Here is a 12,459-nt window from a genome sequence, read left to right as displayed (position 1 = left end):
TATGAATTGAACATTACTCCTGTGTTAATCGATTGCAATGTATAGATGGTGTTGGGGGAAGTTACTGTGACGTGTTTACTAATATTTATGACTTCTGAAATGGACTTCTTGAAATTGTTATATTGCATATTTAAGCATATTATTTTCATGTTTAATCAAGTATATTTTTTCTATCATTATTGAATCCTCATTTTATGTTTTTAGTTTACAGTGTTATTGTTTGTGTGCATTGTATAGACATACTATTGTAGTATTACAGTTCACTTGCATTATCAACTGAGGCTATACAATACAATATAAAAATAATAAGTCTTCTAATGAATTTGTATCAGCCATATCACTAGTTTCAAAAGTGTAGTACACTAAAAACATTAATAGTAGATAAAACACTTGAAAAATCATATTTAAATATACTGGTAGTGAATGAGGTGATTCCCCTGTTCTCTATGTGAAAGCGCATTTAGTGTTCTGTCAGAAAAGCACCAAAAGTGTAAAATTAATTTATTCAAAATATGTTAATAGGAGTGTTTTTTATCTTTATCAAAGCAAGTAATATTTCAGTTTTAAATGTTTAATTGTATAACATAATATCAACATGAAAATAGCATGTTATGACTCTGGCTCTGAATGTCTCCCAGTCATGATCACACACAGGCAAAGCTCAAATCATGAGATTTATCCACCAAAAGAGCAGTGCTGAAACACGACTGACGTAAAGTGTTCTTCTGCAAATTGCTTGCAATTTTACGTTTCAACCACATATGTTGCTAGAGAGCACAAAGTTACGTAGTGCAGCTTTAAGTTGAAGCTATTTTATTATCATACTTGTAGATTAGCCTAGATCCTTGTTCTTCTGGACGATGTTTTCATTTTCTTGCTTTAACTGGGGAGTTCCAGCCATCTATCAACAGTTTTATGCTCAAGTATTTTATGCTTCACACATCAATTTAGTGTGATTAATTATTTAAAAATAACGTATTAAAAAAAAGAATGCAAGTAATCATGCCTTCTGGCCCGTGCGTAAATTCCGTAATAAAAGTATGTACAAACCTCACAAGCAGCACACAGCCACAGAATGACAGCCAGGATGCATTCTTGAGAGCTGGTCAAAGTACAGTGGAATACAGGGATCTCGATACAAGATTTTCAAAGTTTCAACTACTTTTAACTTGACACAGCATCCTAAAAATGTACCAGTATAAAGCTGAAAACCAGTGAGACACTCCAAAAGCACCTGTCTGACTCATATGTACATTGACGACAATATAAGTAAGGGATAATGTACAACCGTAATCGCATCAGGAGCGTAAGGGACTTTTATTACCCTGAAGGGATTTATTTTGCAATAACAATTGGCTGATTGTACATTATCCTTCTTATTACATGGCTACTAACCAAATGAACAAACAAATGGACATAACATATTGATTTCCGTTGAAATTATGTAATTATGTGAGAAGAAAAAAACAGCGAATTACACCTCCAGTTTGCGTCAGAGATCTGTTGGTGTTTATTTTGCAAATAATGACCATCTGACTGCACATTATCCAGCTTATTACAAGACTACTTGCCAAATAAATAAATAAATAAATGGACATGAAACATTGATTTAAGTTGAAATTATTTTATTAGCTTACTTGTAGAAATTGCACAGTGATCCGTGAAGTAGGATAGATGTCTTACAATACCTTGATGACCGGTCTGATATTAATTAATCCCCGGATGTGCAATTGTTACTCAGAAATATCAGACCGCTAGATGGCGCCATTGACCGATCATTATCTAGTATTCCAGAGACCTGTGTAATAATTAAAAATAGCACAGACAGACCGTAAGAACACATCCTAATAGAACATGATAGATTGCTGTTGACTGTAGGCTTGCTCAATGATTTGGAAATAAACAAACAATATATTGTCTTCAAAAGACACATTTGCATTGCCTAATGAATGCTTTACTTGTCTGCCACAATAATGCTATATATTTCAATCTGAATATTAATTTGATTAATTAATCGGCATGTCATGTGATTCATTTGATTAAACATTTTAATCGATTGACAACCCAAATTAAAATCATACTGAAATCCTCAAAGGCCATTTTTACTACTGTCAGCTTACCATTTTTAGCATCAGTGTGTTGCCATGAACAACTGTCAAATTTACAGTTTAGTGGTAATAATACTGCATATACCACATTATATAAATATTTGACTGCTTAGTGCTGTGATTGAGCAGTCAGCAGCATCAAGTATTCTAGAGAGTCATGTAATAATGGGCTATAGACTGATGATTAAAAGACTTTTTGAATATTTAAATGTGAAAATATTGTTTAATAATAATGCAAGTAAATATTGTGAGTGACTTCCAAATTACTGCTACAATTATTGCTAATTACTGTAAAAGCCAACAAGAATATGAAATGCCAAAATTGCTTGTTATTCAAATGCTGAGAGTGATTGTTTTTTAGAAATGTATGAGTTCTCCCGCCGTGTGCTATAGACCCTGTCAGTGGTTTAGTGAGTTTTTGATACATCTTCAGAGAGACTTAAAGGGTAGAAGAACAAATTCAGCTAGTGATTTGTGTGGCCCCTCAAAATCCCAGCACCATTGCTCACACACTGTAAGATTTTAAATTAGCTGTCATCAAGTGTAGCTGACTGTGAAGCCACACATACACACACACACACACACACACACACACACTCACTCTCTCACACACACACACACACACACACACCATTCAGTGATAACAAATCTTTTTAAAGCCTGTATTATGACTATTACTTTTTCCCCATTTCATGGCTGTCTGTCTGAGAACTTGAGCTGTCTCCCTCTCTGAGCCCTCAGCTCCAATCCACGCCCCATCCCTCAGGAACCCTCTCAGACAGCTTTTTACCTCTGGGAGATAGAGGGTCTTATTTGACTGACTGCCCTCGCTCATTGTTTGAAGGCAGACTAAATGCCTTAAACTTAGTCTGGGGTCTCCAAGCGTTGCTCCATTAGTAAGACAGAGGTGTTATGGTGAGAAATAGTGTGGGAGTTGTTATGAAAGGCTCATTACTTACAGTTCACCTCTTTGCTCTGGATGACAGTCTATATGTACATATATACAGTGAGATGGATGAGGCTGTGTCTTATGTGCGTGAGTGTATGCATTGATGCATATGTATTTATACATTCAGACAGGAGGAATACAGCCAGTATTTACATATTTCCCTCTGTCTCTTTGATATGAAGCTACACTATATTGCCAAAAGTATTCGCTCACCCATCCAAATAATTGAATTCAGGTGTTCCAATCACTTCCATAGCCACAGGTGTATAAAATGAAGCACCTAGGCATGCAGACTTCTTCTACAAACATTTGTGAAAGAATGGGCCGCTCTCAGGAGCTCAGTGAATTCCAGCATGGTACTGTGATAGGATGCCACCTGTGCAACAAGTCCAGTCGTGAAATTTCCTCGCTACTAAATATTTCACAGTCAACTGTCAGTGGTATTATAACAAAGTGGAAGCGATTGGGAATGACAGCAACTACAAGGCCACGTAAAATGACAGAGCGGGGTCAGCGGATGCTGAGGCGCATAGTGCGCAGAGGTCGCCAACTTTCTGCAGAGTCAATCGCTACAGACCTCCAAAGTTCATGTGGCCTTCAGATTAGCTCAAGAACAGTGTGTAGAGAGCTTCATGGAATGGGTTTCCATGGCCGAGCAGCTGCATCCAAGCCATACATCACCAAGTGCAATGCAAAGCGTCGGATGCAGTGGTGTAAAGCACGCCGCCACTGGACTCTAGAGCAGTGGAGACGTGTTCTCTGGAGTGACGAATCACGCTTCTCCATCTGGCAATCTGATGGACGAGTCTGGGTTTGGCGGTTGCCAGGAGAACGGTACTTGTCTGACTGCATTGTGCCAACTGTGAAGTTTGGTGGAGGGGGATTATGGTGTGGGGTTGTTTTTCAGGAGCTGGGCTTGGCTCCTTAGTTCCAGTGAAAGGAACTCTGAATGCTTCAGCATACCAAGAGATTTTGGACAATTCCATGCTCCCAACTTTGTGGGAACAGTTTGGGGATGGCCCCTTCCTGTTCCAACATGACTGCGCACCAGTGCACAAAGCAAGGTCCATAAAGACATGGATGAGCGAGTTTGGTGTGGAAGAACTTGACTGGCCTGCACAGAGTCCTGACCTCAACCCGATAGAGCACCTTTGGGATGAATTAGAGCGAAGACTGCGAGCCAGGCCTTCTCATCCAACATCAGTGTCTGACCTCACAAATGCGCTTCTGGAAGAATGGTCATAAATTCCCATAAACACACTCCTAAACCTTGTGGAAAGCCTTCCCAGAAGAGTTGAAGCTGTTATAGCTGCAAAGGGTGGGCCGACGTCATATTAAACCCTATGGATTAAGAATGGGATGTCACTTAAGTTCATATGCATCTAAAGGCAGATGAGCGAATACTTTTGGCAATATAGTGTATATAAGAAGGACATTAGTGATTATCTTACATTAATTAATGCCCATTTTTCTCTCTCTCTCTCTCTCTCTCTCTCTCTCTCTCTCTCTCTCTCTGGTGCATGCTGGTAGTGAGTGTGTAAAATTGAGCTCTTTTCTTGTGGATGTCTCCCTTATTCAAGACACTTCAGCTCATCAGTTTATTAGTATGGGCTCCTCCTTCCCGGGTTTCGGGACCAATGTAACAAGGTTAAAAATGGGCAAGGAGGAGGTGGGAATCGGACAAAGCATCAAAGTAATATTTTAATGAAAACTTAAACAAAAAGACACAAAACACAAATGCACACATGGCAGCTGCGTGTGGTTCTCTCTCTGCCGAACTGCCACATCCGGCCTGGCCCCGTTCTCCTCCTCGTCATACATTGTTTTCATATTTTTTTAATATACTGTATATATTTACAAATACATCCTCCCATCTGTTTTTGTCTGAACAAATCTTAAAAATCATGAAATTCTCTTTTTTTTTTTTTTTCCTTATGTTTAGCTCTTAAATAATTCATTGGTTAGAAATAACTTTTTGTGAGTCATATCTGTATAATATAATTTTTAAGTAAATGCATTTTTAGGTTTATGCAGTAATGGACTAGGACTGGAACAAATGACTGGAAAAGGTGTGAAAACCCTTTTAAAAGCATTTAAATATGGACATTATTGTCAGTGAATTTGCTTCTTAAAAAAATTATAATCCATGTTACCAGTGTAGCAGGGCATTTCCAATATAAAGTAAAATATTTGTGTTGTTGTTGTGTTCGTTTTAAGTGTAAGGACGTGTGGGCAGGTTTAAGTGGTTTACAAGGACTTTTTTTTTTTAGGTAAAAAACTGTTATACAAGGGTATTATGCTATAAATGTGTTTTATGAGGACATTTCTTGTCCCAATAATTTAAATCACTTAAAAAAAACACTAAATTATGTTTTATTGAAAATGTAAAAATGCAGAAAGTTTTTTGTGAGGATTATGTTTAGGGTTAGGGTAAGGGGATAGAATATTTAGTTCATACAGTATAAAAATCATTATGTCTATGGAGAGTCCTCATAATGATAGCTGCACCAACATGTGTGAGTGTGTGTACGTGTTTTTCCTCAAATAAATTATTATTCCTTTTGTTGTCTCATAAAATAGAATGGTTAGGTGACTGTTACATGTAACAGAATCTCAGAGGTTATTGACCAATGTGCTAGGAATGTTTAAATAAATATAACTTTGATATAAAGATTTTCCAGGACACTTATAAGTTTATTGCAAAAACAAAGGAATTAGGCAGTGCAAATGGGCAAATATGCCAACAGAGTTGATATGGCATACCTATAGGAGCTCTAAAATACCTGGAGAGAGCTATCCATTAGCATCCCCATTCATCCCTATGGCAGTGTTCAGCTAGTGAAGGGTTCCCAGGATATATGCGAAATGGAGGCTGCAATCTTTGCTCATGGGTGTCATGTGACTGATTACTCGTCAATGGGAACAGATGGTGGGAAATTCATTTCACGCTTTTAAGATCCCTTCAGAAATAATCTGTTACCGTAAAAAAAAGAAGTTCTATAATGTAATGGAATCACTTTGATTTAAATGTTTTTTAGAAAAACTTTTGAATGGCTGTCCATGGAAAAACATGCTTTTTGCCATCACAGGGTGTAGTTCCAGCATCTACCAGCAGGGGATAATGGGGACCTGCTAACCAGCTAATTCCTTAACCCCCTGGTTTTACCTTACCAACACCTTGTGCTACAGGCTGACAGACACACAAACATAGCATCTCATTACTGTCACCAAAGAGATGAAACATGCCAACCATCCCATATAATACAGGATCATCCCGCACAGTATTTAGAAATCCAAACAGAACGCCATTTGTCCCATATTTTAGCGTGTCTCACAAACTGTGGAGAAATTGACCTGAAACAAACACCTTTCACGTGAGTTGTGTGAGACTGGCTGTTAAACGTTACATGGACACCACACTTGACAGAAATGGCTGGGGGAAAGGTCAATGACAAACAGCACACATTTTCTGTCATGTTTTCTGTCAGAAGCAGGAGAATTTTGTCAAACATATATAGCATTCTAGTGCATGATAATTGTTTCTCACCATTTTGATTTTAAAACACCAGTAAACACTCCTATTCATGTCATGACATTACATATTTCAGTGCTCATTCTGGAAGAAAGACTCAGCTAAATGACGGTGAGAAAAATAGCTGCACTTTAAGTAGGCTACAAAAGTACAATACAGTACTGGTTTGATTAAAATGCTTAATGTGAATTTCTTACATTTCACTTGTGATTTACTGCAAGTGCAAAAACAATGACACTTTAATCCATGGAGAAATGCTCCATTGAGCTTTAAAAACAGAAATGGCTTAAGCTTAATAATAGGCAAAAATAGTGTTTTATTTATTTATTTATTTTTTTTAAGTTAAGATTGATAGAAATTTGATTCTTCCTGGTTATTGTCCACTTTAGGTGGACCTCTTTAATCATTGTGCAGCGAAACAAAAGTCCCATATTTAGAGCTGGAATATCCAGTACCGGGGCTGGTATAAAGTTGGCAACCCTAGATTCAGGAGCTTATGATTCATGAGAATTATGTTGGTTTGCTGGTTCATATAATTTCAAAGAAAAATAAAAGTAAACTTTATATTGAATGAAAAATCTAAACTTACTTTGAGAAAGAAATATGCTCTAAAAAACCGCACTTGCTATTTTTTTGCTAAGCTGATGGGACTGCTTCTGAAGCTTGAGATGAGGAGGACTGTTGTTGACTTTAATTCTAATTCACATTCTGCAGAAGGCTCAGATGAAAAGTGTGCTGCAGTGTTTTAGACCAGCAGAAATAAAACACTTTGGATTATATTTGAACTTTTAAGAAGTTGTTACTGAAGTAGTACATCAGCAGTTCATATTGTGCTTGCAGCAGTTAACTAGTTCATATGTGGAGTTTTAAATTTTTTCAGGAACAATCAGAAAAGATCTCTTTAATATTATACAGACTAGCTACAAAACTAAGACACTCCCCAAAGGCCAGCATGTGGGAGACCTTTGCTAATTAAAACTGGAGGCCTATAGCTACTCAATGTACAGACCCCATAATACTTCGAAAATGCATTAAAATAGACACAAAATGGTACTAGATGTATCAGTCATATGGCATAACATAAATATATGTATATGGCAAATTTAATAAGGTTTGAAGCTGCAAAGCTATCTGTGTATGCAGATGATATTACAGTAGTATTTTGTCAAGTTCAAGACATTCAGAGTTTCAAAGGATATATGAGGGATAGGAAGGATACATATAAATGAAAAAGTTTAATTAGCGAGATATGTTCCTTGCATAGGGAGTTTTTGCTCTATTGTTGTCTAAGTTTTCTGGAAATGTACAATTGTAATACATTCCCAGTTGCCCATGGAATCTATAGGTCATTGCTTTAATAACCTGAGTGTAAATGGCAAAGGATCACTATGCAATGCAATACTGATACAGTAGGTTCTAGTGAAACAGTTTTTACCGGGTTGTCTTAGTGAGACCTTGACAGCCTAGCTGACATATAGTATGTTTAAGATCTCAATTGTTAACAATCTTATGGTCTCCACTCTTTGGCACAAGCTCAGTGTTCTAAATCCATTGGCAGTGTTGACAGACCAAGGATTCTTGTCAGTTTATTTGGACGGGATAATATGGTTCCGAGCAGCTGTTTTCCTCTGTCTAGAACAGGAAAGTGGACAGAGACTTATTGACAGTTGCTCTATTTTTTGCTTGCAGGCTGTGCAGCACCTTTAAAACACCAGCACCATCCATGTATGGATGATGTGTAGGCTCTTTTGCACAAGGCTGGACATATGGGCATAGACAGACATTTTTTTTTTTTTTGTAATGTCACTAAAAAGAATAGCATTGGAGAGGCTGACAATCTAACTGCTCTGGACATGTGGCAGACTATTTCCTTTGCAAGGGTAAGAGAAGTCATACTGGGAGTTGTTTGGAGAGCCTTTAATGTTCATCCTCATGCTTTCTATGGAGTTATATTCTACTCTGCAAGCAACTTCACTAATCAAGACTTAATATCTTATGCCATTTTGCTTCTCCAGTAAATGTATCTTGTTTTGAAGATGCTGAGGTATTTTTTCTTAAAAACAAGACAAAAATACTGTTTTGCATTGAACTACATTCATACCCTACTGTCTGGTCTGATAGGAATAGGAATTTTAAGTATACAAATTCTTTCTCTGAAAACCACAAATACATTGCAAATAAATACATACGACTAAATATATATATATATATATAAGAGAGAGAGAGAGAGAGAGAGAGAGAGAGATTTTTCATTATTTTATTTTTCATTGAAAGTGTATAAATATCGACAAGATACATTTATTTGAGAAAAAAAAAAAAAAAAAAACTTATGATGAGCCTTGTTTTCAGAGAAATATAACAGCATTTGGTGAGGTTTACAAGTAGCCGGTGGGGTAAGAAAAATAAGCTTAATAATTTAATTCAAAAGGAAAACATGCTTATTTGTATTTACCCATTGCCATTTTTCTTTTCTTGTTTTAAGCATAAACCTTGCTTTTTTTTTAAATTTTTTTTTAATTTAAAATCAAAAGGTAGTTACTTATGTCGTTTTGTTTCTCAAGTACATGCATTTTGTTTTAGGGATGTTTAGATATTTTTACGGGGGGGGGGGCTTGGGAGATGAAAAATGAACATTAAGAAAATATTTTGTTTTTGCAGTGTAAGAGGTTATTTTGCGCACCAGGAAAAATAAAATAGGTCCACATTAGAATTCCCAGAATACAGTCTCATAAATGAAGGGTCACAAAATAAATATCAAAATATTTTTATCTTTTTGATTTTTACACCAATATGTGGTCTCAGTGCTTTACTGAATACATTTTACTGAAAGAAGACTCTCTTTCTCTCTCTTTGTACCTCTCTCTTTGACTCTGTATCTGTTTCTCTCTCTCTTTTGTTCTCTTGCACCCTCCCTCAGATTAACCTACAGAGAAGAATGCGGGTCACAGGAGTGATAACCCAAGGAGCCAAGCGCATCGGGAGCCCAGAATATGTTAAATCGTATAAAGTGGCCTACAGCGATGACGGAAAGACCTGGAGGACTTACAAAGTCAAGGGCACGGACGAAGATATAGTGAGACCATTTTTTAATTAGCAAAAAGACCCACCATCAGTCACTCAGTATGTGCTTTTACTTCCCTCTCCTTGTACGCGTTATCAGACTGGATTTTAAGGAAATAAATGAGGGCTGTCTAGGCCTCAGAGGACACAGGGCGTCCATCATTTCTGATGCCATCTTTTTTTTTTATTATTACATAGTGTCCAGTTATCTCATCTAATGACTTTGGGTAGAAGTTGATATTTTGATGACTTCAGATCCTGTTCTATTATTAGTGGATTTTAGTCATTTAATTATAGTGCAGAACTGTATTGATGGTCCTCAAGCATTATTTTTTTCTTCTAGCTTCTTCTAAATGACAATAATGTAATTGTAATATTTGCCAACTGAATTGTGATTGGTCTCATCTACATTAGAGCTGCCTTTACTCTACAAAGAGTGTTGTGTTGATTCTCATAACTGACGGAAAACAAGATGTGTACTGAGTGTCATGACAATGCCAAAGTGGCTCTGATACAGCATTTCATTTATGCAGAACCAAAGCCTAAAACCTAAACTTACTTAAAACCTTAACACTATTCTTTTGCTGTCTTTCAAGCACTGGTATTTCCTTTAGGAAATGCAAATCTAGTCCATTTTGGCCTCATATTTAAAAAAAAAAAAGAGTTGGGCTCTTTTTTTTTTTTTTTTTTTTTTCCACAAATTACTTTACATATAGATTTGGTGTTGTTAATATACCATATTGAATAAAGAATTTAGGTATATTAAATTTAGGAAACAGTATAAAGGAAAGAGACAGACCATTAGTATAAAAATGAATAGGAAAAACCGTAATGCTCAATATGGCGGCTGTAGTCCCTTAGAGTTCAAAGAGACATTTTCTTTTTTAAAAGAAGCATCACCTGTTTATTTACTCTAGAATGTGCATTACCCAAAACAGCCTGAAAAATACTGATTTTTTTATTATTATTTTTTTTTTTTTTTATGATATGAAAGGTGTAGGAGCATCATTTATGATATTTGATATACTATTTTAGTCTGGCTTTAAATACTTAATTGGAATGTAATCTTAAAAAAATGTTTTTGGTCTTCCCCCATTAAAGTAGATAGGACCTTGTGTGGAAATATAGCTGTGTGGGGACGTTACTACTTTCGCTTGCCAAATGAACTGACTTGCCTTAAAGGCACTTTGCTTTCATGCACCAGTGTTGACCTTGTCTTTGCTCTCTCATCTCATGTGGAATCTCTCCACATTCTCCCTCCAGATCTTCCGCGGTAATATTGATAACAACACCCCATATGCCAACTCCTTCACCCCCCCGATCGAAGCTCAGTATGTGAGGATCTACCCCCAAGTGTGCAGGAGACACTGCACTCTTCGCATGGAGCTCCTGGGTTGTGAGCTCACGGGTGAGTTACCTCACCAAAGTAAAAAACATCATTTTGAGAGCCTATCAAAAGAGGACATTAGAAGTGTGTCAATAAAATGCCACTACAACATTGTCCAGATTGTCAAAAAAATGCACACAACAGGGTTGAAGTGTGTTTGATTTTCACTTAGTCAGTTCAGGGGATTTTATTTAGTACACATGTAGGATTATTTTAATACAGGGGCAATGACTTTCATGTTATGTAGAAGATCAGAATGGGAGCATTTGAGATGACCTGTCTTGTTATTCTTTTTGTTTGTGTTTACATTTGTGAGTTACATTATATGTATGCATTTCACGAACAATTTTATCTAAAACATTCAAGATCTGTTCATAAGTTTGTGTGCTCCCTTGGAATTGAACCCATGACCTTGGTCATGATTTGCCAGCTGAGCTACAAGAATACAGGGACTCACTATATATTAGGTGTCTTTAACTACTATGTACTTAAGAATTTGATACAATTTACCTATTATATAAATATGTGTTGTTGTATTGTACGTACATTTAAGGTAACTGCATTTAATTACATCTGTAAGTACACGGTTAATTTTCCCCATAATCCTAAACCTAACCTTACCCAAATCCTTACCCTAAACCCAAACCCTAATCTAAACCCTAACCCTACCCCAACCTCTGTAGCAGCAAATGTAATTGTGAGAATTTTGTTTGGTCCCACTTATTACCTAATAATAAGTGGGACCGAATATAATATTTGGAGCTAAAAATTGCATATGCATGACAATTAAAGACATGGTCACCCGCATTCTGGAAGTTTTAAATGTTGGTTTCCTGCTTTGGATGCTTGTGTCCTGGTTTATCTCCAAGAGGTCAGCCTGGACCAGCATGAAAATGTATGCTCGTGTAAACTGTTCTTTTCAGCAGGGTTATGAAAGTGTAGGCAAATAAATGTAATGCCATTTAATTTCTCAGGGTGTTCTGAGCCAATGGGGATGAAGTCTGGCCACATTCAGGACTACCAAATCACAGCTTCCAGCATCTTCAGAACTCTTAATATGGATATGTTCACATGGGAGCCTGGGAAAGCAAGACTGGATAAGCAAGGAAAGGTCAATGCTTGGACATCTGGACACAGTGACCAGTCCCAATGGCTGCAGGTAGGTTTTTATAAAGTCCTTATATTCTTTGGGACAATGTACTGTTGTGTCTTTTATTAACTCTCACCTCAAACTAGACAAAGTTCCTGTCCATATCTGAATATGTCACTTTCAATAGTTAGTTTGTGTTAGACCCTACAATTTAAAAATGACTATGTTTACATGGACACAAGAAAGTGACTTATTGTGAGAAAGTGGGTTATTGCAAGAAAGAAGCATTCCCGTTTACATGCACTATAAGCGGCGTACTCTTTACTCCTTTAT

At 36.7% G+C, this 12,459-nt stretch overlaps 1 protein-coding gene across 2 annotated transcripts in view; it reads left to right on the top strand.

Annotated features, from left to right (window-relative positions):
- The window catches only part of LOC127419271 (EGF-like repeat and discoidin I-like domain-containing protein 3), a 291,255-nt gene that overhangs the window by 230,102 nt on the left and 48,694 nt on the right, over window positions 1–12,459 (top strand). For both annotated transcript variants that reach the window (XM_051660557.1, XM_051660547.1), the window contains 3 exons: window positions 9,507–9,662; window positions 10,913–11,057; window positions 12,011–12,195. In XM_051660557.1, the coding sequence (XP_051516517.1) occupies window positions 9,507–9,662; window positions 10,913–11,057; window positions 12,011–12,195 (486 nt within the window). The remainder of the gene's footprint in view (window positions 1–9,506; window positions 9,663–10,912; window positions 11,058–12,010; window positions 12,196–12,459) is intronic.

The sequence above is a fragment of the Myxocyprinus asiaticus genome, chromosome 3 (genome assembly GCF_019703515.2).
Source record: "Myxocyprinus asiaticus isolate MX2 ecotype Aquarium Trade chromosome 3, UBuf_Myxa_2, whole genome shotgun sequence".
NCBI lineage: Eukaryota > Metazoa > Chordata > Actinopteri > Cypriniformes > Catostomidae > Myxocyprinus > Myxocyprinus asiaticus.
The sequence above is the reverse complement of the archived record's forward strand: the minus strand, read 5'-3'. Positions and strand labels throughout refer to the sequence as shown.